The sequence below is a fragment of the Eucalyptus grandis genome, chromosome 8, assembly GCF_016545825.1.
Source record: "Eucalyptus grandis isolate ANBG69807.140 chromosome 8, ASM1654582v1, whole genome shotgun sequence".
Taxonomy (NCBI): domain Eukaryota; kingdom Viridiplantae; phylum Streptophyta; class Magnoliopsida; order Myrtales; family Myrtaceae; genus Eucalyptus; species Eucalyptus grandis.
Window position 1 is genome coordinate 32,281,512 of NC_052619.1, and position 26,217 is coordinate 32,307,728.

At 39.8% G+C, this 26,217-nt stretch overlaps 2 protein-coding genes, 1 long non-coding RNA gene and 1 pseudogene across 4 annotated transcripts; 2 read left to right on the forward strand and 2 right to left on the reverse strand.

The window, feature by feature from the left end:
- Positions 1-633: 633 nt before the first annotated feature.
- Positions 634-12,524, forward strand: LOC104416939 (annotated as a pseudogene).
- A 1,462-nt stretch (positions 12,525-13,986) lies between these two features.
- On the forward strand, positions 13,987-19,066 carry LOC120286548. Of its 2 annotated transcripts, XR_005545194.1 has the most exons (3): positions 13,987-14,148; positions 17,993-18,340; positions 18,638-19,066. It is a non-coding gene; the product is annotated as an uncharacterized LOC120286548 (long non-coding RNA). The 2 variants fall into 2 exon arrangements; XR_005545193.1 differs by having other exon boundaries at positions 17,993-19,066.
- Positions 19,067-19,685: 619 nt separating this feature from the next.
- LOC104414095 (probable mannitol dehydrogenase) lies at positions 19,686-22,132 on the reverse strand. Its single transcript, XM_010025115.3, has 5 exons — positions 21,937-22,132; positions 21,164-21,277; positions 20,541-21,078; positions 20,293-20,446; positions 19,686-20,119 (listed from the first exon to the last, which is right to left on the reverse strand). The coding sequence occupies exons 1-5, from the start codon at positions 22,032-22,034 to the stop codon at positions 19,917-19,919; spliced, it is 1,107 nt and encodes a 368-aa protein (XP_010023417.2). The 5' UTR covers positions 22,035-22,132; the 3' UTR covers positions 19,686-19,916.
- A 2,965-nt stretch (positions 22,133-25,097) lies between these two features.
- Positions 25,098-26,111, reverse strand: LOC104416940 (probable mannitol dehydrogenase). The gene is made up of 3 exons (XM_018860341.2): positions 25,719-26,111; positions 25,471-25,624; positions 25,098-25,297 (listed from the first exon to the last, which is right to left on the reverse strand). The coding sequence occupies exons 1-3, from the start codon at positions 26,109-26,111 to the stop codon at positions 25,098-25,100; spliced, it is 747 nt and encodes a 248-aa protein (XP_018715886.2).
- Between the last annotated feature and the right edge of the window lie 106 nt (positions 26,112-26,217).

Here is a 26,217-nt window from a genome sequence, read left to right on the forward strand (position 1 = left end):
TACCGAAGAGAACGGTGATGCGAAAAAGTGAAGGAGAAGCCGGCTCTTTATAGGACGATGATGACGTACCCGTTGACCAAATTCTCGATTACGGTTGTAAGGAATGCTTCCGTTTATAAATTTAATCTTGGGGTTTATCAAGACCAATGCTACGAACTTCCGGAATCCAATGTTTAAACTCATGCCTATCTCCTGTAATGACATTTTTTATAATGTCGAATGTGATTTCCCTAGCACCTATCATTATTATTGTTATCATCATCACCATCATAATCGTCATCTAATTTACTAATCCATTATAATAATATATAAAAGCTTAGAAGCTGATATATCATGGAATTATTTATGCAACCATATATTTTTCTTCTCGAGCAGGATGAAATACATGAGTGAGCAGTGGGGAGTCCCACCCCTCAGGAGTTCTTCCCTCTATCATTTCTCCATTGACCCTTTTAAAGACTTGCTCAGTTCCAATATGTATCATGGAATCATTTATGAAAAAATAAAGCTTTGAGGGAGAATAGTTCAAAAAAATCCTAAATTTATTAATTTTTTTTTCAATTCAGTCATAAACTTTTCAATTTACCAATTGAATTTTATATCTTTTCACATTTTACTAGTTGAGTTTAGCTCATGTTAGCGGCCGACTTCTGGCTAGGGCAGATCACAACGGCGGAGAAGATTGAGAGGGTGGGGAAGTTGATCGAGCAGCTTGGACTCTTGATGAGTTTTGAGTACTTAACCTTTGAGTTTTTCTAGTAGCATTAGAGGGTGAGATTGATTGTAAAATCTACTTATAAATTGATGCACCGGATTTCTATCAAAAGCTTAAATATGACTACTTATATAAACATTAAGTGATATAATATGTCATAGAACTTATATAACCAATTTTCCCCAGATGTATACTCTGTGTTTTTCTCTCTTCCTTTGATGCCTTTGTTAGAGAATTTCTAGAGCGTGTTCTCTATTGAAATGGTTTAAGGATGAGTGCCTCCGAGGAGGACGATCACAGTTTTTGTGCACTCATCCTTTCAAGAACTAGTCTATGCAACTCGTTTAGGCAAAGATTTGGATACGAAGATTGGATTTGCATCGAAGCATGCGTTGCCTAAGAAGAAGTTCATTGTTTTTCCCTGAGTAATTTGTGTGAACACTACTTTGATCAGTCATCCCGGAACACCTACATAGGCGACGACAGGACACGCGGGGTGTCCGGAGGAGAGCGCTGGAGGGTATCGATCGATGTAGACATCATCCACGGGCCATCCCTACTCTTTCTTGACGAACCAACATTGTGATATAGCTAGTATAAGTACCTAGAGGGGGGTGAATAGGTATATAAATGATTTTTCTCTATAATTGCACAATACTAGACAGTTGATAGATTTGAGACAAACGATAATCAAGGTAAGACTGAGAGAAGAGAAAATTGAACACGAGGTTTATAGTGGTTCGGCTTATGTCAAGCCTACGTCCACTCTTCTGCACTGACATCCTATTGGTTGGATTCCACTATGAACAAAGAGATGTTACAGCGTTGTTCTCCCTTGATCTCTCGGTGTAGATGATCTACCACACTCGCTCAAGGTATCACTAAGTATAGACACTCTTTGTGTATACAATTTCGCTCAAAATGTATCGACTAATAATCAAGGTGCTTCAGACTCTGGAATTTCTCTATCGATCATGCACTAAAGCAACTAGAATATCTTCCTTTTATACTCCTTTATGCCATATCAAAGGAATTCCTCCAATCTACCCGTTGGACGGAATCAATCAAGAAGATCATTCGAGCTATTAAAGGAACCTGACGATAGCCCATCAATCATGTTCGCCCATACAATCAAGATCTTGGTTTCCAAGAATAGAACCTTCCAAGAATATTTCGTCGACCATCGGATCTTCAAACGATCTTGATTATGAATAAAAGAATCCGTTATATTTATCCAGCCAAGAGATCTTCTCTAGAGGATAGAACTAAATCCTCAACCAAATACTTTGGCTTTGGATTGCCTTTGTCACTTTGGATTAGAAAACTGTCAATGAGAATAGTCTTGAGTCTTGAGTCTTGAGTGCCGAGTCTGGTGATATGAAAGTCTTCGGACTCTAAAATGTAAGGTCCGTATTTATCCGACTAGACTAATAGAAACGTTTTGTCGGCTTCAAAATATTCGGAAAGATTTCTCCAACAATCTCCCCTTTTTTATGGTGACAAAACTTTCCTGTAGATTTGAACAACTTTGACTCGCAAAACATTACTAAAGCAATATGGCTATCTCATAAAGATTAATAAATTAACTAGACTTTGCATCCACAGAAAATTGGTTAGTCTTTCATGAGTAAGACCATACAACAACACTTGATATAAATGCAAACAGTCAAACATCAACAGTCAAACATCAAAATCCACACAAGTCAATCAAATTCAAGTTCACACCCAAGTCATACTCAAATATTCAAACACGTCAAAGTTTAAAGAGTTTAAAGAGTTTAAGAGTTCAAATTGCAATTCTCCCCCTTTTTGTCATCATTAAAAAGGTGAGAAAAGAGTCAAGTCTCGCTTGGGAACGCGCACAACTGGAAATCTCCCATCGATTGGACGATGCCTTCCAGCCTCTTCAAGTCTTCCCGAAGATGAGCCACCTCTTCTCCTTTGGCATTGGCTTGAATTTGAAGAGCGAGGTCTTTCATTTGATCTCTGCAGGGTAACAGAAGATGCTTGTCCAGCATTCTTCATGACTTGAAGTTCACATTTCAGAGCATAGATTTGACTCTGCATTTCCAGAAGAACATCAAGGATACGACGAAAATCTGCTGTATTGTCCGTCTGTGTGCTTGCATTTGCTCTTTCGGATGGAGTGAAGGCAGACGATGGAACTTCAGTGTAATCGAGCATATTTGGTGTTGACGTATCATGTCCTTCCTCAGGCATTTGAGAAGCCTGAAAATCCTCTGGATTTGCTGGTGAGCGACTCACACCTTCATTGTTGACAGCATGTGGTGTAGTCCTTCCTTGCTCGCCATCTCCCCCTGTCTCTAGGACCTCAATTGGGGAAGAGTGATGGTCATGCTCTTCAGCGTCTTGATTCCCTTCCTCTGCGGCTTCATCTGCAAACTTTTCTTTTACCGCTTCTCCTTCTTCTTCAGCTTCTTTCTCTTTCTCTTCTTGCTCCTCTGCTTCTCTGTTCTTTGCTTGTCCCTCTTCTTCTCTCTGTTCTTTTTTCTCGCTTCTTTTCCTTTCTTCTGTTGTTCCGTTGATTCGGATGAACGTCCGGTCCTTTTCAATGCGCGAGATAGTGAGATCTTCCTCTTCATCTTCATCCTCCAAGATAAGAGTTCTTTTCATTTTGGATGGAGCACCCATTGGCTTCTTCCTTTTCTCTTTGATGCGTAAGATGCTTTGGAGTCTTCACTTTGAACTTCTCCATTGCCTTATTAAGCTCTTTCAGACGCATTTTTGTCAGCATTTTCAAGCCCACCACCATTTTGTCGCATGGTCGAACACAAAGAGTATGTGGAGGTTCAATGTTCAAATGTCTGAAGATCTTGGTCACAAGACCTGGATAAGGCAATTGGCCCTTGTCCTTCACCATTGCTCTGTACATGTGAAAGAGAATGGTGTGAGGGAGAGATAAATTTTTCCCTGAATTGATCGCATACATCAATTTCACCTCGGAGTTAGACACGTCAGTCTTTGATGTAGACTTTGGCCTGATACAGTTGATCACAATTTTGTGAAGCAAGATGTTGATGACATGCATTCTTGAGTAGGTAACTCTTCCTTCTGTACTCCTATCTTTGACAAGTTCCAGTGTGGTACGAGCGATTGAAACCTTGATTGGTTTATATCGTCCTCTTTCAACTCTAATTATGTCTGCCAACATGTCCACATCTACCTCATAAACTTGATCCCGAACACTGAAGGATATTCTATTCGCATCTAAAAAGCTAAGATTCGAATAGAAGTATGCTGTTAACTGCGCATAACCGTCTGTGGTATCGGAGCAGAATTGCTCAAGTTGAAGCAGATTTAACTTCTCCCTTAAGTTCACATTAATGGCATCCAAGAAATCGAAATCAACACTTCTAGGGTTTATCACCCCTCGTTTCAACAGTCTGAAGAACAGATTCTCCTGTTCCTTCGATTTAAACAAGTCCATCCTTTTTCCCTTCACCTTCGCAGCAACTCCCATTCTAGGTTGAAATTCTCTAAACATTTTATCATCATCGTTCCCGTCAGTCGGATTCAGTCCTGATACACGAGGGTCACTTGGAATATTTGCAAGTGCTTCCTCAGCCTTTCCTTTGGGAGCAATTCCCAAATCCTCCATTCGTCGCAAAAATATATACTCATTCCCATAATTCTTATCTTTAAGGAAATCATCTCGTATAGTTCAAATAAGTCCCAATGCTCTTCGGTGCGATAGAGCTTGTAAATAAAAAGAGGGTTTTGGACTCTTACAGTCTGCGTCCTCGATTATTTCTTCCTCCGGTTGATGACTCACACCTTGTGGGGTAGATGATGAACAGTGACGTGGTGGAGAGTGAATCGGGCTCTATTCTTTGGCTCGGTAAATCTTCCTCTTCGGTGAGATCGAAATGGGTAGGTCCCTCCCTCATTCTCTCGTGGCCCGTTCGCGATTCTTGAAGACTTTCTTGAGGAAGACATCCTTTCTTGTCGTTGAAAGATTCCTTTACTCGCTTTCCCAAGAAAAGATGACAACTTTCTCGAAGATAAACACGAAGTAGAGACAGATTGAGAGGAGAATGCCTTTTAGGGTTTTGAAGTTTAAGCGAGAAAACCGTATATATATAACTCGGTTTAAAAAGGAAAAACCAATCGACACAAAGGAAAATGAACAGACGCCTCTTTTTAAAATCGATAACTGCCAAATAGGAGTTAATCTTTTTGAAAAGACAAGATTCGATTTTCACGGAAATTATAAATTAACTGAACTAATGATCGTACCTTTTCGAGATTGAATATAATAACAACTTACAGTCTATAGCCATGAATGTCTGAGTCTGAGGGTTGGAGAGTCTCTAGACTTTAACTTCCTCAAGCTTCAAAATGTTGAGTTTGGAACAGATAAAATTAAATTAATTTTTCTCCAAAGGCTTTGTGAATTTATCCGCTAGTTGAACATGATCTCGATGAAGTGATGGCGAATCTCTATATGCTTTGCCCTTGAGTGAAGAATTGGATTTTTAGTGAGATTGATTGCGCTGGTATTGTCACATCTGATTTCTGTGCATAAGTCTTCAATTCCAAAGTCTTGTAGCTGTTGTTTTATCCATAGAATTTGCGAACAACAACTTCCAAGAGCTACATACTCTGCTTCTATTGTTGAGAGAGCCACGGTGCTTTGTTTCCTTGAAACCAAGACACTTTGTCCCCTTCCAAGCAACCGGCAAGTTCCCCGAAGTGCTCTTTTATCAACTCTACAACCCGCCGTCTGCGTCCGAATATCCCGGAAGATTAAAGTCTCCCTTCTCAGGATACCAAAGACCGATGCTTGAAGATGAAGCAACGTATTTAATAATACGTTTCGCAGACGAGAAGGGTTCTCTAGGATCGATTGAAACCTAGCACGAGATGTAAACACTCAACAAAATGTCGGTCTAGAAGCGCAAGATAAAGAAGTGAACCAATGATGCTCCTGTACAGCTTTTGATCAACTTTCTTCCCCTCTTCATCTTTGTCTATCTTCAAAGAACTTGACATCGGTATGTCGGTCTTTTTGCACTTTTCCAGTTCAAACCTTTTGACAAGATCATTAGCATATTTTTCTTGGTAAATAAAAGTTCATTCCTTCAATTGTTTTACTTGAAGACCAAGAAAGAATGTTAATTCTCCCATCATACTCATTTCAAACTCGTCCTGCATAGACTTAGAAAATTTCTTGCACAGACTTTCATTAGAGGATTCAAAAATAATATCATCAACATATATTTGAACAAGTAAAAAACTTTTGTTTTCCTTTTTGATAAATAAAGTAGTATCTACTTTACATTTGACAAAACCATTATGTATTAAGAACTTACTTAGTCTGTCGTACCAAGCTCGAGGTGCTTGCTTTAAACCATACAAGGCCTTTTTCGATCGAAGACCGAGTCCGCTTTTGGGTCTTCAAACCCTGGTGGTTGTTCCACATAAACTTCCTCATGGATAAATCCATTTAGGAAGGCACTTTTGACGTCCATTTGGAATAACCTGAAATTTTTATAACAAGCAAACGCAAGTAATAGTCGAATAGCTTCTAACCTTGCTACTGCTGGGTGCGTAAGTCTCATCATAGTCTATTCCTTCTTCTTGCGTATATCCCTTGGCCACGAGTCTTGCTTTGTTTCGTACAACTCTTCCTTTCTCATTCATCTTGATCCAAACACCCATTTAGCTCCAATAACGGTTTTACCTTTTGGTTTGGATGTCAATTCCCGACATCATTAATGTTGAACTATCGAGCTCTTCTTGCATAGCTTCAATCCAGTTTCATCGGATAAAGCTTCTTCTATGCTCTTTGGTTCAATTTCAAAACGAGCCACGGCACTAGACTTTTCTCGCCTTTTGGATCAGTGCAATTCCTTCATTAATTTCGCCGATAATGAGATCTTTGGGATGATTGGACTTATGCTTCCGATTCTTGGTTGATTTGTCTGGTTGATGATCTCTTTCTTTATTTGAATTTTCACGAACGACTTGATGCTGGTCTTCCGTAGTCCGAGATGCTTCTTGAGTTGTAAGCTTTGGAGGGTGCAGGAGCGGTTTCGGACTCTTCATGATGAGTCTGATTTGGATTCATCTTGCGTTGAGTCTTGAAATTTGACATTCATTGACTCCTCCATAGACCGCTCTTCTTGTTATAGACTCAGTAGGCTTTGCTTGATGTAGAATATCCAATGAAGATGCCTTCATATGATCTTTTTCAAACTTACCAACTCGATCTTTTGCATTTTCAATATAAAGCATTTGCAACCGAATACATGAAAGTATGAAACAATAGGCTTCTTATCTTTGAATAACTCATAAGGGTTTTATCTAGAATAGGTCTTAAGAAGACTCTATTGATGATATAGCATGCTGTTGAAACAGCTTCAGCCCAAAATCGTGAAAAAATCTTACTTTCAATTAAAAGAGTTCTAGCCATTTCTTGAAGAGATCTATTCTTTCTTTCCACAACTCCATTTTGCTAAGGAGTATATGGAGAGGAGAATACATGCTTAAAACCAGATTCATCACAAAATTTTGTAAAATCTTGATTTTCAAATTCACCTCCATGATCTGTTTTTATACTTGAGATAACACATTCTTTTCATTTTGAACATTTTTAGCAAATTTTTCAAAATACGAGAAGGTTTCGACTTACTTGCAAGGAAATATACCCAAGTAAAACGGAGTAATCGTCCACAATTACTAGGCAATATTTCTTACCTCCAATGCTCGGGTTACTGGTTGGGTCAAGATATCCATATGCAGCAACTGTAGTACATGATTAGTGGAGACATGATTTATTGGCTTAAATGAATTTCTTACCTGCTTTCCCGAAATACATGGAGTGCATGGATCGTCTTTTGGTATGGTAATTTGGGTAGACCCGAACAAGCTTGCTTTGATGAGATTTTGGCTAATTGCTTCATGTTGACATGCCCAAGCTTTCTATGCCATAAGCTTGCTTCGTCTTGAATTGAGATTAGGCATTGCGATTCATTTGGTTTCACATCCAGAAGATAGATATTTCCATATCTTCGATCCATGAAAGATTGAGTAGAGTCTTTACTGATTCCAGAATATCTTCATTCTTGAAAGAAGATCTTAAAACCAGTATCACACAATTGACTAATGCTGAGAAGATTGTAATTGAGTCCTTCCACTAGGGAAACATTACTTATTGTGAGATTTCCAATTTTCACGTTCCAAATCCCACAATACTTCCTTTGATGTTTCCTCCAAATAAAACTTTTCCTCCATTTACTTGAACAAGCTTTATGAAACAATTTGAGTCTCCTGTCATGTGTCTTGAGCATCCACTGTCAAGATACCACTTTACCTTTTTCTTCATGGAGACCTACATTTAAAATAGAGTCTCAAGCTTTCTTTGGTACCCAAACTTTCTTGGGTCCTTTGGTGTTAGTAAGATAAACAGTATTAGCCCATACTTTCTTAACAGGTTTCCAAACCATAGGACACTCTTTTTCAAAGTGATCTGGACTATTGCACTTTGAACACCTGAGAGCATTTCGACCTACAGACTTTACAAAAACTTTCTTGAAATGATTTTTGTAAGCCTCTCTCGAGGTCTTTCCTTAATTCTTTCTTTCACTTTAGGAAAATCAATCAAGGGAATTGTTTCTGCTGTCATACCTAGACCGGACTTATTGAAGTAAGGTCTTTGAGCTGAAAGAATTTTTTCAAGTTTTCGGACCTATTGAAAATTTCTTTGAAATATTTGATAAGTCAGTTTTTAAAAGGGCATTTTCTTTCAAAAGATTATCTTCATTTTCTTTAAGAGTGGAAATAGTCAAGTCTAGACTTTTAACTCTTTCTTCTAAAACGTTTTCCTTTTGTTTTAGAGCTGAGTTTTCCTTTTAAGTTCGGAAATTCTTTTGAGAGAAGTCTTAAGACTAAAACATAGTTCATCAATGTATTTAGAAACTTTGACAGGAATTTTAAAATTACTTGCCTCAAATTCACTGTTTGAGTATGATCTAGAATCTGTGTCTGATTGTGCCATCAGACATAGGTTGGCATATTCATTATCACTTTCTTCACACTCTATATCACTCCAGGTTTCGGCTTTGAGAGCTTTTCGAAACTTTTCAGCTTTTCCTCTCTTCTTCTTCAGAAGAGGACAGTTGGGTCTGATGTGTCCCTATTTCTTACATTCAAAGTAGACTACATCTTTGTTTGGTTCTTCATCATCAACAGACTTGGTCTGCTGTCTTTGAAAACTTTGTTTCTTTGAGTTGAACCTTCTTCCTTTTCTATTCAGTTTTCTGAATCTTCTTATCATGAGAGCAAGCTCCTCATCGTCCATATTATCTTCGAATCGTATCATCAGAATCATCATTTGATTTTAATGCAATGGATTTCTTACCTTTTGGATCTTCATCTTCATTGATTCGTTCCACTTCATAAGACGAAGAGTTCCAATCGGCTTCGTCGACGAGATAGTGGCATAATTTTTTGCGTCTCTCTTATTGAAGTCTTTATGTGATTCCAATCCTTGGAGAGTCCACGCAGTAGCTTGTTTACTTTCATGGGATCAGAAATTGTTTGTCCTTGATTCTCAAGACCATTGACAATATCTATAAAACGGCTAAACATGTCAGTTATAGATTCTCCTGGTTTCATTTTGAAGGCTTCATATTGACCGAGGAGAATGTTAATTTTGGTTTCCTTCACTCAATCTGTTCCTTCATAGGTGATATGTAATCTGTCCCAAACTTCTTTTACTGTAACACAAGAAGATATTCTGTTATATTCAGTTGGTGACAAAGCATAATATAAAGAGTAAATTGCTTTTGCATTGAGTGCTTGTCTCTTGATTATCTCTTCTGAGTCATTCCACTTTGGTCTCAACGAGTTTCTTTCCCTCTTTCGAAGACTGAAGCACTGTAGGAGTAATTCCTTTTTCTACAACGTCCCATTCCAGAGGATCCTTTGATCATAGGAAAGCTTTCATCTTGTTCTTCCAGATGTTGTAATCATTTCCATCAAAGTAGGGTGGTTTGGTATTGCTTTGCCATTCCATCAGCCCTGGTGCTAGCATACTAACCATTGATCTTTTACTCTGAAGTAAAACACTTTAAATAAAGTGAGTACACGAGCTCTGATACCAATTGATATAGCTAGTATAAGTACCTAAAGGGGGGTGAATAGGTATATAAAGGATTTTTCTCTATAATTGCACAATACTAGACAGTTGATAGATTTGAGACAAACGATAATCAAGGTAAGACTAAGAGAAGAGAAAATTGAACATGAGGTTTATAATGGTTCGGCTTATGTCAAGCTTACGTCCACTCTTCTGCACTGATAGCCTATTGGCTGGATTCCACTATGAACAAAGAGATGTTATAGCGTTGTTCTCCTTGATCTCTCGGTGTAGATGATCTACCACACTCGCTCAAGGTATCACTAAGTATAGACACTCTTTGTGTATACAATTTCGCTCAAAATGTATCGACTAATAATCAAGGTGCTTGGACTCTGGAATTTCTCTATCGATCATGCACTAAAGCAACTAGAATGTCTTCCTTTTATACTCCTTTATGCCATCATACCCGTTAGCACTTACCAAAGGAATTCCTCCAATCTACCCGTTGGACGGAATCAATCAAGAAGATCATTTGAGCTATTAAAGGAACTTTGACGATAGCCCATCAATCATGTTTGCCCATACAATCGGGATCTTGGTTTCCAAGAATAAAACCTTCCAAGAATATTTAAATCGACCATCGGATCTTCAAACGATCTTGATTATGAATAAAAGAATCCGTTATATTTATCCAGCTAAGAGATCTTCTCCGGAGGATAGAACTAAATCCTCAACCAAATATTTCGGCTACGGATTGCCTTCGTCTTTGGATTAGAAAAGCTGTCAATGAGAATAGTCTTGAGTCTTGAGTCTTGAGTCTTGAGTGGTGATATGAAAGTCTTCGGGCTCTAAACGAAGGTCTGTATTTATCCAGACTAGACTGATAGAAACATTTTGTCAGCTTCAAAATATTCTGGAAAGATTTCTCCAACACATTGGGCCTCGATTCGACCGGCGCCCACAGTGAGTTTGAGAAGGTGCACGACATAGTTCGGTCCGGCAGCACCGTGATCCTCACCATCCACCAGCCTTCGTCGAGAATCCAACTTCTCCTCGACCATCTCATCATCCTGGCCCGCGGGCAGCTCATGTTCTAAGGATGTCCAAAAGACGTGACCCTCCACCTCAGCCGCATGGGCCGGAAAGTCCCGAAGGGCGAGAACTCGATAGAGCACCTCATCGACGTCATCCAAGAGTACGATCAATCCGAGTTCGTCCGGACGGGCATGGAACCCCTGCCGCTGTCTGATGAAGAGATGTTGATCTCGACGGTCACACCCACCCCACTTTCTCGTCCCCGCAATTACAGGCATCAAGGGCACGATCAGAGCCACGACCACAGAAATGCCCGGCGATTGCCCTTGCAAGCGAGTGTGCACTCGGCAAATGACGAGTTCGTTCACACCTTGGGAAGTCCTTACAACAATTCATCTAGATCATGGACTCCAAGCTGCAGTGGAGTTGTGCAGGCACTTGGGTTCCCTCCTTCAAGACAAAAGGCCGAGCCAACGATGCAAGCTACAATGAGGTATTAAACCATTTTATTAGATGAAGATATAGCTATTTTTGCAATTCGAAAGATAGTGTTTGGCGCTGATTTCGGACTCTCAAATTCGCTAAGGTCTACAAACGAAAATTATTCTTCACTAGATTTCTGCTCCTAGTGTTTGGCAACACTCAATTCTTCTCCATCGTTCATTGGATATACAGTGCATCACCAGGAAGTTACTCCGCGTACTCAAGCGAAATTCTCCGGGAGACACCGATGCCTCACAACAGCGACTACATCATGAACGAGAACGACTACTTGACCCCGAACATTGGCACGAATGCCATCGGATCTCACCAAAATCTTGGCCCTAAGTTCGTGAACTCATTCTTCCCCGAGACCTGGATGCTTATGCGCCGCAATTTCAAGAACATCCAGCGGACCCCCGAGCTCTTCCTCTCGAGGCTGATGGTGCTCACCATCATGGGGATCATGATGGCGACGATGTTTATGAGGAGGAAGGCAGACAACCAAGGGATCACGAACCGGCTCAGCTTCTTCATCTTCACGGTCTGCCTCTTCTTCTTCTCTTCCAATGACGCCATCCCGGCCTTCATTTGAGAGCGCTTCATCTTCATCCGCAAGACCTCCCACAATGCCCACCGTGCCTCTTCCTACACAATCGCCAGCCTCGTAACTTACCTGCCTTTCCTTGCGGTTCAGGCCGGGGTCTATCCTGCCATCGTTTGGAAAGCCCTGAAGCTCCGCGGGCCATTCTTATACTTCTTGCTGGTCCTCTATGTGTCGCTCCTCTCGACGAATTCGTTCGTGGTGTTTGTCAGCTCGGTCGTGCCCAACTACATCCTTGGTTATGTGGCCGGCATCGGTTTCACCGCATTGTTCTTCCTGTTTTGCTGTTACTTTTTGAATAGCCAACTGGAAGTGGATGAAAAAGACCTCGACAATGACTTACCCGTATGGGAGGCTACTGATGAACCAATACCAGACGAACGCGACCTTTGGGAAGGGCTTCACCCCGACAAAGTCCCGTATAACATCACCGGGAATGATATTTTATCGGGATTCCATATTTAGACACGCGAATCTGACAAGTGGAAGAATGTGCTGATAATGTTGGGTTGGGCACGGTTCTATATAGGATGATCTTGTTCTACCTAGTATTTCGCTTCGCTTCCAAAAACCGGAGGAAGTGATGAAGGCGATGAGCGATTCTCAGGAGTGGACGAACTGGAACTTGAATCATTTTCCAATATGTACATTTGCTTCAGTTTTATGTTTGAGTCCATGCCTTCATTATTTTTCGTGATATCAGCGGTTCGATACGCCCGTGAAAAAACGGTGAATCAAAATTTAGCTATTTATACACCAGTGACTGCAGAAACAAAGGGGAATTTTCTGACATGTAATGCCTTCTTTCAGTTGTGAGCAAGAAATATAGTGAAAGGTTCAGCACCATTTGATTACAAATTTCATACGTTCCAGATGAAAAAATGGTGGATGACGTTGAAACTTTTTGCATGAGAAATTTATCTAAAATGCAGGGTTTCAATTTTTTGCTAATTTCTCGTTAATATTATTTATTTCGTTCTTCAACTTCACATGGCACCGGAGGGGGTCTATCAAGCGTCGCCCGACATTTGCTCATTTACTGGTTTTATTGTCGTTCCTCGCCTTCACATACAAGTGCTGTCCTCTGCCTATTGAACTTAGGATACTTCTTATTCCCGATAGTATTTGATGACTAATATCCTTCGGTCATAGGAACTAGAGGCCTTTTTAATTGCTTTGTTGGTATCTCTCATTCCCAAGCTAGACTGTGCTGCAATGCTTTGCTTTCGAAGACAACAGAGCGGACGACTGACGTGGTAGAATCATAAGTGAGAAAATTAACATCCTGAATGTGCCAAATTAGGAATTATAGTTTATCACGGCATTACTTGTTTTGTATCCTCCATAACCAAAGCTAATAGCCTTTGACAAACGACAGAGAACATAACTTTCACCTCCCGATCATGTCGTGTCTAATGTCCTAGTATAGAGCAAAAGTATTGTCGACGCCTATCTTTTTTTTTTTTTTTTTTCTTTCTCTCAAACAACAAAAGAAAAGGAAAACCACCCGCCACGGTGGCTCAAATTTGGTGGCACCATCGAGGAAGTCTGAGTGTTCGAAGCTCACTGCAACTGCGGGAAGGCTGCCTGAGCCCTTTGACGATTTATCCGGTGGCACGTGTGTGGTGGTAGACGTGTCGCCCGGTGGTTTATCTCATCTGGTCGTGCGGGTTCGGCAGGTCGCCAAAAAAAAAACAAAAGAAAAGGAAAACCAAAAAAAAAAAAAAAAAACGTGAGGGGTCGGGTCTGGCCGAATCTGACCTTGGCCCAACCTGCCTCTCCTCTTTTCCTCTCCTTCTCGCGCAGCCCGGTCCAGCTTCCTTCTCTCTTCAGCCCGGCTTGCTCCCCCAGGCTTGTCTCCTTCCTCCAGGCTGGCCTTCGCGCGAAGGACCTGCAAAAAGAAGAAAAAGAATGCAGCATCAAAAGGACAGGGGGAACAGGACTGAGGCAGAGGAGGCAGGGGCAGGTTCGACCGGGAGTTGGTGGTCGGGGCCAAGCCGGCAGTGGCAGCTGGAGAGCGAGGACGGGAAGGGGGGGGCCGCTGGTTTTGAGGGATTCAAAGAGAGAAACTTGAGATAGAGAGAGGGAGAAGAGAAACCGAGAGTGAGGAATTCGTCTCCCTTCGCCGGTAGTTCGTCTGAATCGTCTCGACCTTCTGGGAAAGCTAGCTCGCCCGTCACCGTTCGTCGCAGCAAGCTCCCGAACCAGGTAACCCCCCGGAAACGCTCCACTTCTCTCTTGATTATTAAGTTCGAGAACGCAAGACCAAACTGACGAAATTCTGAGCAAACCGTAGAAAAACAAAACTTTTTGTTGCGAATAATGTTGATTTGGAGCTTAATATGATGGGTTTACGCCACGAACGACGTTTAATCCGAGCCTGGAAGTGGTATTCCGAGTCGCACATCAACTGTTTGACAAAATGTCTGAATGAAGCACCGAATTTGAGTTCTTAAAAACGATGCTTAAAATCTTTGTTTTGCGCTCGATTTGTCCTAATATTGACTGCGCTTCTCTTTGATGTTGTGGTATATCGTTCGATGCCCGAGTCGGTCATGGATGAATGTCTTCTCGTCAGAAAACCCACACCCTTCGCTGGAGGAGCCCGGGGTTAGAGGCCGCCATAATCAGTCTCTTCATTTTGTCTCGGCGTGCATTTATGTGGTTGAGCTGTTAGAATGGTCGTTGAACTCGAAATTATATATGTTTGGTATCATCGAAGCCGTCGGCGACGTTTGGCGGCGCCCGGAATGATGACCAGCGGTGACGACCGGATGAGAGTCGGAGAGGTTGATGGTCGGCGCCGGACCGGTTGAGATTCTGGCGTGAGTCCTTGTGGCGAAGTCTCAGTTTTGAGTTCGTCCATGAGTAACTTTCGGTGAAGGCGTGGTCCTGGTGAAGTCCCAGGGAAGAAGACGACGTAAAGAGAAGAGAAAAGTAAAAAGGAAAAGAAAAGAAAAAGAAATAAAAAGGGGTGATGAAAAGAAATGAGAAAAGACAAAAGGGAAGAAAGGACGGCAGATGGGGACGTTAGGTGAAGGAGTGGGGAGTGCAGTGAATAGGACAAAACAGGAAAGGACAAAAGAGAAAAAAGAAAGAAAGAAAAACTAAAAAACTAAAAAAATTTCATTTTTATCCGATTGGGTCGGATCCGGATTTGGGTCGGGTCAGCGAGTCGGATCGGGTTTGTCAGGTCCGAACCCGTTTTCCCGAATATTATAATATTAAATATTTAAAATATATTTTAAAAATAAAAAATTGAAAAAAAAATTAAAAATATATGTCAAAAAGTCATAAAAATTCAAAAAAATTTCCGAAAATTCAAAAACTTTCAAAGAACATCAAAAAATTCAAAAATTTTCAGAAAATATTGAAAATTCGAGTTTTTAGTAAAAATTAATTAAAAAAGAAATTTTAGAAAATTAAGGAAAATTAAAAAATTCTCAGAAAATTTCAAAATTCAGAAAATTCTAAAAATTTCAGTAGTAATTAGCTAGACACCAATAAATAAATAAATAAAAGATTTAAAAAAATCAAAAGGATTTGGAAAATTCAAAAATTCAATTTTTCCGAAAAATCCAAAAAAATTCTAAAAATAAAAAATCTTCGACAAGGTTAATTCTTGGTTTATTTTCTCTTGAAAAAAAAATGGAAGTCTTTCAGTTTAGAATCCTATTCAAGAGGTTCTAGTTGTTCTTAAAGACGAATATCCTTGATTGTGCAATTTTGGTATGTTAATTTTGGCTTCCATTTAGTCTAGTTAGGATTAGTATTTATCTTTTATTTGATGTTAAATTTTTGCTCTCCCATGCAATTTATTTAAATGCTTTCCTTGGTTGCTAATTATTATTTTAATGATTGTGCACCCATATGATTACCTCACATATTAGTGAATATGTATAAAATCAATTCAAATTACCTGACAAAAATATATTTTCTTTTAATGAACAAAAATTAGGTACCAAAAGGATACTAATTAATTAATTAGTGTAATAAAGTCTCAACTCTAGATTCTTTAGTTGTGTAATAAGTGAGGTACACTCCTATACCTCACTTGGTTTCTAGCGAACCCCAATAGGCTAGTGTCAGCTTCTTATTGTTAAATGAACAACCCAATGTCGCGCGAGGTATGGGCTTGGGAGAGTCATGACTTAACCATGGGCCGTGAGCCTGTCTTTAAGCAATACTCTTAAACCTACTTCCTTCCCCGAGGGTAGGTCGCGACAAGTAGTAACGTTAAATCCCTTACCTCGGCATGGTGTACCCGACCAATCAGTGGGGTTGAAGAATAGATAGATGGCAGCTGATTTGAAGGGTAATTTTTTTTATTTTTTTTTGTAAAATTGTATTTTGGAGGAAAAGGAAAATGTTCAAATGCCTCTTGGTATTGGAGTATAGGGTTGCCAATGAGATAAATCCAAAAGAAGACAAAGGAATTTATAACTCTTTTGATTGTTTTAATTATTTAATGTGATGAGCCTAAGTTGGCATGTCCGCCCATGTTGGGTCTAAAAGCTTGGCCCACAAAATTAGGGCCCATGGATGGAGGGATACGTTGAAGAGTTGTAACTTTTGGGGGGACGTTTTTTGCTAAAGGGACGCGTCTTTTGGAGAAGATGTATTTAAGGGGAGAAAAGAAAAAGAAAACGTACCTTTTGGAGAAAAAACGTATGCTTTTCTTTTCTCCCTCTCCCAAAAACCAAGGTAACTCGTCCCCCCCTTTAAACTCCTTGGTAGACCGGAATCAAATTCTTCATTGAACTTCAACATTGGTGTTTAATCTGTGGACAATAAGGTACGCTCGATTATGTAGTGTAATTTTCGATCGGTGATACATGTTATTCCTGAGCTCGTCTTTTGCATTCGTTTTAAGGGCTTGATTTAGTGTCGAATCCGGTTTTTGGGAATCCGACAATCCCAATATCTTTCTATTCAATATTGAGACCATTGCTTGATAGAGATGTTCCTTCTCTAACATTCTATCTGGTTTTTCCTTTGTAATTTCCTCTCTATTTCCCTACGAGCACATTGCCCCAATGCTGCTGACCAGAAGTGGTACAAGGTACTTTGGTTGTAGGCCAATCGGCTTTCTTCTATTTCATACCATGACATGTTGGTGCATCAAAATTGGTGGGTCTAATGTGAATCCCGCGTGGATTTGACTAGATATAAACCGTCAAGATTCAATCGAGTACATGTGCGAACTCACTGAATAATTCATTGACCCAAAGAGGATGGAGATGAGAAAGTGTATGAACCGATTGCTAGTGAATGGAATTTGATGATGTTTGAGACTTGGGGATGGGAATTATGTGAATTCCCTTTCGACGATATGCAACTAGAGCCGTTATGATTTGTCAATCAACCATTTTCTTTAAGAATTATTTTCACAAATAACATTTTCTTTCATCAAGAAATTTTCTGCGAAACAAATCTATATTTTAAAATAACTAGATTTACAAAGCAATTGTCCTTAAAGGTGGCCATGAGGCCGTGCCTGGAGCCTCGAACGAACTCACATAGACAAAGCATCAGTTGTAGAAAGACGGCTGGTCCGTGGGGTTTGAGTGTAGAATTTGAGTGTCCATGAGGGCAAATGTGTATTTTTAGGCTGGTGAAATACAAAATATAATTTTGAAATGTGAGGATAGAATTTGAAATAGAGAGTAAAGGTGATTATTATTGTCCCCATCTATTTTTTCTCTTCTTCTTTTATTAACTAGGTGATTCTGACCAAAAAAAAAAAAAAAAAAAAAACTAGGTGATTATAATTTTTAGAGACCATCAGGATTACTCCCTTATCGATATGTATCCGATTCGCATCACCTTCTTCCTATCTAATGGAAAATCTGATCAGCCCTCAAATCGATACTTCTGAACTTACTTTAACAGACAATAACAAATTAAGAGTCAAACCCAAGAGTCGTGATGATGTATTTAGCTAGCAAAATGAACAACCGAAGAGAAATGGTGTGCGAGTCAGCTCTTTCCAGGTTTATTTTTTATGCATTACTTAAGCCAAGCTGAATTGACAGCTCTCTCCTGTTTGTAGCCACTGAATTGAAGCAGCAAACCGATTGATTTGGTCGGCTCTTTCCCTTTTTTTGGTGGAACTAAAGCTTTGCCGCAACTTGGCGCGGGGTGGTGCACCTCTGGCAGCGTCTTGCCCGCAAGTCGTGCAGCGGCAGCGCCTTGGCTTGGCGTGGCGTGGCGTGATCCAAACGAGCAAGCCATAGGACCCCGAACTTGACGAGCAAGATGTAGGCCAGCAGATATGGCTCCCAAAGGGGACGGAAGGTGACATAGCGTTCTCAAATCGATCCTCGAATGGGCTCTGCAAACTGCAAGTCGTGGCTTCTCCAAGGTCGCAATCCGGCAATGTAGCCACCTTGTGGGCCAGGTTAGAATTTATTTTGCAGATCCCAATACGATGGTTCCTCCAGTTCAGTCAGGAATTCATTAATCCATTCTCGCCTGAGCAAGCGAGCTACATCTCCCCTCAGCTGCATCGCCTGGTGCTGTGCTTCTCCGGCGTCACTGTCGCCTGGATTCTTGCAATGCCAGGACGACACAGATGGGTTGGGTCCCTTGGGGTCTCTAATCTGCTCTTTCTCTGATCATAAATTTCGTGCTATTATTGCAATTTAGTACTTCCGTTTGCATGTTGATACCATAATTTTAGTATTATTTTCTTTAGACATGCAGTGTTGATGAGGTGCCAGCGTTCAGACCAAGAATCAAAAGAATAAAAAATAAAACGACGCCCATGGCCGGAGGAGGGTCGTCGGTCCTTGTTCGCGATATGTATGGTGGCCCACCTCCATTGGGGCTCTCTCTCTCTCGCTCGCTCTCTCCTTCGATGCTTCGTTGTTTTCCTTTTCTCAAATTGCTCTAATCTTTAGCCTTTCTTTCTTTAGTTTTTTTTATGAATTTTCTTTTTTCTTTTGGGGGCAACATCATTGCCGTTTGCTTTGAAAAATAGCATAAACGTCACGTTAATATCTTGTGTCATCCCAATTTGGATGAACCTTATAAAGCGTTGGATGACACTATTTTTTTTTCTTTGGTTGAAATAACCTCTACTTTCGAGAAAGTCGAGGAGTTCAATAATTATGAAACCCTTTCATGTGGTGTGTGATTATTTGCTTTGTGGATGTCTTGTGAAAAAAAAAAAATTATAGATTTCAAGATGCTAAGGTCCGATGGCCTCAAGCATGGAACTATACCGTGCTTAATCCAATGGCTAAAGCTAAGGAAATTCTAATAGATGATTGACAACACACTTTAGATCGAATGGATGAAATAATAGATGGGTAGATTCCTGTCTACAACAGCACGGGTCGTAAAACGACCCCACTCTAGATGCTTGATGCTTTATTATGTCGTAAATGCCCGATGATGTATTGAACGTTTATGTCAAATCATATGCTATAAATACATTACTAACCCATTTCCTGATGGTTCAAGCTAATGAGAAAAAAAACTATTGGTTTAGCAAGATATGAGAGAGCAAGTTAAGGGTTCAAATTCTTAGCCCTCTCTCTCAATTTTCTCTGTTTATCTCGTTTAGTTTGCCTGTTGTCCGGTTATCCTGTCATGTCTAGTCCATGCCTATGGAAGTCAAACAATCACAATTGAAGACAAAAATATGCACAATCCAATAATTATAATTGTCCAATCTAATTGATAAAAAGTACCCATGATTATAGTAGAGATGCAATTTTCGAAGAGGATATCATACGAGATTACGAACGAATAAAATTTCCTTTATTGAACTCCAACAGAGCAACTGTAACTTAAAAATACTTTTTTGACAGAGTAATTGTCCTTAGAGAAGACTTCTCTGTCCCAACAAGAACAATGGCCTAAATACGATGGAAAACATGCATAAAAACTACTTACCCAATAACTGATGTCAACCATAATTCGACCACATTCTATCCAAGCTTTCTCGTAGTTATCAACGCAATCAAGTTTTAGTAAGACTTCAACGAATTTCCGATGTCGATGACGAATCGGTATCTAACATCCCCTTTTGCAAGACGCTCCATGGCAGTGTTCACATAGTCCATCGGAATAACCTCAATATCCGCGATTATGCCGTGCTCCGCTGCAAAATCGATCATCTCTTGTGTCTCCTTAATCCCTCCAACAACACTTCCGCCCACTATCTTCCTACCTGTCATTAGTAACAATCAAGAAGTTCAATGTTGCGTATGAGAAGTCGTAATTGTGATGCACACACATTTTCGATTTGAGCTAATATGTATGCAGAAGGCCTAACGTATCAATTTTAATCATAAGTAAAATATAGATGCTAATCTCTTCAAGAAGTATATTATAGTTATTTACCTAGGAGGAGTGGCATAGCAAGTAGCTCAAGGGGCTTGTCTGTTAGCCCAACCATGACAAGCTTCCCATGAGTCTTCAAGAGACCAATCAATGGCAAGAAAGCATGCATAGCTGAGGCAGTGTCTATAATGCCATTCATTGTGCCCATAGCTAACTGCATCAAGAAAATAATTGTGACTTTAAATTACTTTACCAGGTCTTTATCCTACGTGCAATTCAAGAAATAGCTTGCGAGGAGCATAACATACTTGCATCTGCTCTGCATCTTGACTGACCAAAAATGCGTCAGCACCAAGATGGTTCATGGCTTCTTCCTTTTTACTTGGGGAGGTACTGATGACAGTCACCCTAAGGCCCATTGCCTTGGCAAATTTGACAGCCACATGGCCAAGTCCACCGAGCCCAACCACTCCTATGTGCATTCCGGGCTTATCGAGTCCGTAGTACCTTAATGGGCTATAGACAGTGATACCGGCACAAAGGAGAGGTGCCCCACCATCGAGAGGCATGTTATTTGGAAATTTAAATACAAAGTGCTCATCTACGACCATGATTTCTGAGAAGCCACCATAGTTAATCGTTCCATTAGAATCCTCACTATCATTATCAGGGCTAAACTTACCACCATAGACTGGAACCATTTCGGGGCAGTAATTTTCAAGATTATCACCACAATTCACACAGTTGTGACATGATCCAATCATACACCCGACGCCCACTCTATCCCCGACTTTGAACTTTGTCACTTTGGTTCCTACTTCTGTTATGACACCCGCAATCTCATGTCTGCAATGCAATAATCAAATGTAAATTTTTTATACTTACTATGAGGGAGAAAAATGAGAAAAAGGTGATTCTTTTTAACTCATACCCGGGCACCATAGGGTAGGACATGAATCCCCATTCGTTCTTCACATTGTGTAGGTCAGAGTGACATATCCCACAGTACAATACTTTCACAGTCACATCTTGCTCTCTCTTGACCCTACAAAAGATATTATGGAAAAAGTAGGTTTAATGCGTTTTAACACAAACTTTTACGGCCTTTAAGATTTCACAATTGGTTAGTTCGTTGATGTTTTTAAGCTCAGAAACTTATGGTCACTCATATGATTCTCATTACATGCAAACTTTTCCATATCAGAGCCACCTGTATAAATTAAAGGTTTGGACTTAACCAATTAACGAGCTTGCATGATGTTTCATGAGTCTCCGCACCCGTGCCCTTCGATTTTCAAAATTAGAGAGAGAGAGAGAGAAAAAAAAAAAAGACACCAATTATTCTAACTGTATCCAAGCTACTCTGAGTTAGAACCTATTAAACAAGCCAAATGTTTGGATTTAACAAATTCACGGGTCTTGTAGGATGGCCATAAGTCTCTTAATAGTTGGGTCTTCAGTTCGTGCTTTCAGATTTTATAAAAGAGCAGAAGAAAACGATTTACAGCTCTGGATCTTCATAAGCACGCCATTGTAGCTGAATGATTCATCTCAACAGAATCGTACTATGCACACATCGATTCTTCCTGAACTTGACGGTTCTAACTATTCTCGTCTATATATAACCTTTGACGTGAAAGAAAGCTGGCTTAATCCAAGAGATGATGATATCTCCAGAGATGGACAAATAATATGCAGGTTTACCTTCTTGAGAACTCGAAGGGGGAGAGAAGTCCTGAGGAATCTCTGGCTGCCCATCCCAAAACCTTCACTGGACGCTCGTTTTCTGCTGACACTGCCATTATTATCTCCCTGCAAACTCGACGGGGGCTGCTCAGATTTGAAGTTGGCGAGCATGCAAGCAGATTAGCCGCAGCAGCTGCTCAGGATCGAGTATTGAAGAGAAAGGTGATGCGAAGGCGTGAAGGAGAAGCCGGCTATTTATTGGGCGATGATGACGTACCGGATGACCAAATTTGGTGGGCCACGGTCCACTAGATTGAATGAATCACAAAGTATGTATATTTTAGGTTGTGGATACTACCTGCTCACCCCAAGACAATCCTTAAGGAGAAAAAGGAGGAGAGAGAAATGGAAATATCTCCATCTCTCCGCAGTAAGGTGGGCAGCAATTAATTTGCGCAGGCCTATAATTAGGGGAAAATTTTTAAATAAGAAAGAAATTTTTTATATTTTCTGTGCGGAACAACAATGAGGACCACTCTCTAATGCGGAGCCACATGGAACTTTCTGATTGGTCGGGAGCACGCCGACTTGGTGCTCTAGGACCACCTAATATTTTTTCCATAAGAATAAACGAATGCGACTTTATTGAGAACTTCAATTTATTAATTTTAATCTTTTAATTCATTCACATGACGTCTATTTTCTGCGATAACAATTTTGTTGAATGTAATTTTCCTAGCGCCTATTATTATTATCATCTAATTTACTAATGCATTATGTTAATATATAAAAGCTTAGAAGCTGAGTTCTATAATGGTATCATTTATGCAAAATCAAGACTTTGAACAATTCCCTAATCTACTTTTAGTTATTATGTATAGTCTTTTCCTAACTAATTTAAGAACTAATCCCATTAAGATGACATGTTCCGATCCTCTAAGAAACCATCACTAGTTAGATATCCCGGAATTAGATTTCATATTCATACGCGTTATTTTTAGAGCACCATCATTTCAAGTATTCTTTTTATTAACTAAATCCCATATGATAGTGTTATTAGTCGAAATTTCATTTCTCATTTGCTTTTGCTATTATCGATTTAAATGAGGGTCAAAAGAATACTTCATATAAAATTTACCAAAAAAAAAAAAAAGAATACGTCATATAAAATTTAAAGGGTAAGATGAAATTCGCGTGCACCTAGAGAAATTAAGCAGATTTTAATGTGCAATGTCAATCTTGATTGTAAAAGATTCATTAAATTCATATTGCAATCTTTTTGAGAATTGTCAGAAAAATTATAAATTTATTGCATTAGTGCCAATTTAGTCATAAATTTTTTATTGGTATCAGCTTAGCTATAAACCTTTTGACCTAGTGCTAATATAGCATTTCCAGCTAATTTTGGATGAATTTTGTTGACATGGATGCTGATTGGCCTACATGGGCATTGTCGGTGCTCCTATGGACAATTTTTAATAATATTTTATATGTTTTGATTTTTAAATTAATTTTTATTCTTTTTATTCTTTCCTTTTCTTCCTTCTTATTCCTTCATTTTGCTGCCAATCGGCCACTACCCACGGCTGGGTTGGCCTCGCTTGGGCAAGGCTTGTTGTTGCCTACCATAGGAGAGGCTTGGCCGAGCGAGAGCCAACCTCTCTTAGGCCATGGTGACCTTGTTGGGTGTTGCCTTCACCTAGGTGACCCTCGGCAAGGGTTGTCCTTGCCAGGCTAGATTGGGCAAGGCTGACCCTCACCTAGGCCATGGTGACCTCGCCGAGTGTTTGCCCGGTCGAGACTCACCCGTGGTGGGCAACGACAAGGCCAGCTTGGCCATTGCTTGTGGCTGGTGGCTAATCACCAGCAAAGGGAAGGAAGATGAAGAAAAAAAAACAAAAAAATCAGAAAAATAATAAAAAATCGAAAAATATTAAGATATTATTAAAAATTCTCCATATCAATGTTGGCGGTGCTATGTAGGTTAATCGATGTCCATGTTAGTAAAATTCAGTCAAAATTAGCTTGAAAGACTATATTGGCATTATGTCAAAATGTTTACGACTAAATTGATATTTATATAAGTTTTAGGACTAAATTGACACAAAAACAATAAATTTATTACTTTTCTGATACTTTTCCCCATCTTTCCTATATAAGAAAAGTTCACTATAAGGAAGTGTAGAATGTTAAATAGCAATTAAACTCACGTATTTTCTGCAATGGCATAGTATATTATCTCGACTTTGATATCGCAATCCAATCTAATATAATATCCTAATTAAATTTCTACTTGATGCTCGTTTTCTGCAGACATTGCCATATTATCTCACTGCAAACTCGACCGGCACTGCTAAATTTGAAGTTGGGCGAGCAAAGCCAAAATCAGCAGCAGCTCAGGATCGAGTACCGAAGAGAACGGTGATGCGAAAAAGGTGAAGAAGAAGCCGGCTCTTTATAGGACGATGATGACGTACCCAATGACCAAATTCCCGACTGCGGTTGTAAGGAAAACTCCCATTTGGGTAGATTCCTGTTTACAATAGCACGGGTTCGTAGAACGAACCCACTCTAGATGCTTGATGCTTTATTATGTTGTAAATGCTCGACCATGTGTTGAATGGTTTTGTCAAGTCAAATACATTGTTAAGCCGTTTCCTGATGGTTCAAATTAGTGAGGAAAACTATTAGTTTAGCATGATATGACAGTGCATGTTAAGGGCTCAAATTCTTAGCCCTCTCTCTTAGTTTTCTCATGCTTTATCTCCTTTAGTCTACCTTTTGTCCGGTTATCCTATCATGTCTAGTCCATGGCTGTGGAAGTCAAACAGTCACAGTTGAAGACAAAAATATGGACGATCCAATAATTATAGTTGCCCAATCCAATTGACTAAAAAGCACACATGATTATAGTAGAGATGCGATTTTCGAAGAAAATATCATATGAGATTATGAACTAATTAGATTTCCTTTATTGAACTCCAACAGAGCAACTGTAACTTAACACTTTTTTTACAAAGTAATCATCCTTATGGAAGACTTCTCTGTCCCAAAAAGAACAATGACATAAACACGATGGAAAACATGCATTCAAACTAATTACCCAATAACTAATGTCAACAATAATTGACCACCTTCTATCCAAGCTTTCTCGTAGTTATTGACACAATTAAGTTTTACTAAGATTTTAGTGAATTTCCGATGTCGATGACAAATCGGTATCTAACATCCCCTTTTGCAAGACGCTCCATGGCAGTGTTCACATAATCCATTGGAATAACCTCAATATCCGCGGTTATGCCGTGCTTCGCTGCAAAATCGATCATCTCTTGCGTCTCCTTAATCCCTCCAGCAGCACTTCCACCCACTATTTTCCTACCTGTCATTAGTAACAATCAAGAAGTTCAATGTTGCGAATGAGAAGTTGTAATTGTTATGCACACACATTTTGGATTTGAGCTAATATGTATGCAGTAGGCCTAACATATTAATTTTAATCGTAAGTAAAATATAGATGATAATCTGTTCAAGAAGTATATTATAGTTATTTACCCAAGAGGAGTGGCATAGCAAGTAGCTCAAGGGGCTTGTCTGTTAGCCCAACCATGACAAGCTTCCCATGAGTCTTCAAGAGACCAATCAATGGCAAGAGAGCATGCACAGCTGATATAGTGTCTATAATGCCATTCATTGTGCCCATAGCTAACTGCATCAAGAAAATAATTGTGACTTGAAATTACTTTAGCGGTTCTTTGTCCTAAGTGCAATTCAAGAAACAGCTTGCAAGGAACATAACATACTTGCATTTGCTCTGCATCTTGACTGACCAAAAATGCATCGGCACCGAGATGGTTCACAGCTTCTTCCTTTTTACTCGGGGAGGTACTGATGACAGTCACCCTAAGGCCCATTGCCTTGGCAAATTTGACAGCCACATGGCCAAGTCCACCGAGCCCAACCACTCCTATGTGCATTCCGGGCTTATCGAGTCCGTAGTACCTTAATGGGCTATAGACAGTGATACCGGCACAAAGGAGAGGTGCCCCACCATCGAGAGGCATGTTATTTGGAAATTTAAATACAAAGTTCTCATCTACGACCATGATTTCTGAGAAGCCACCATAGTTAATCGTTCCATTAGAATCCTCATTGTCATTATTAGGGCTAAACTTACCACCATAGACTGGAACCATTTCGGGGCAGTAATTTTCAAGATTATCACCACAATTCACACAGTTGTGACATGATCCAATCATACACCCAACACCCACTCTATCCCCAACTTTGAACTTTGTCACT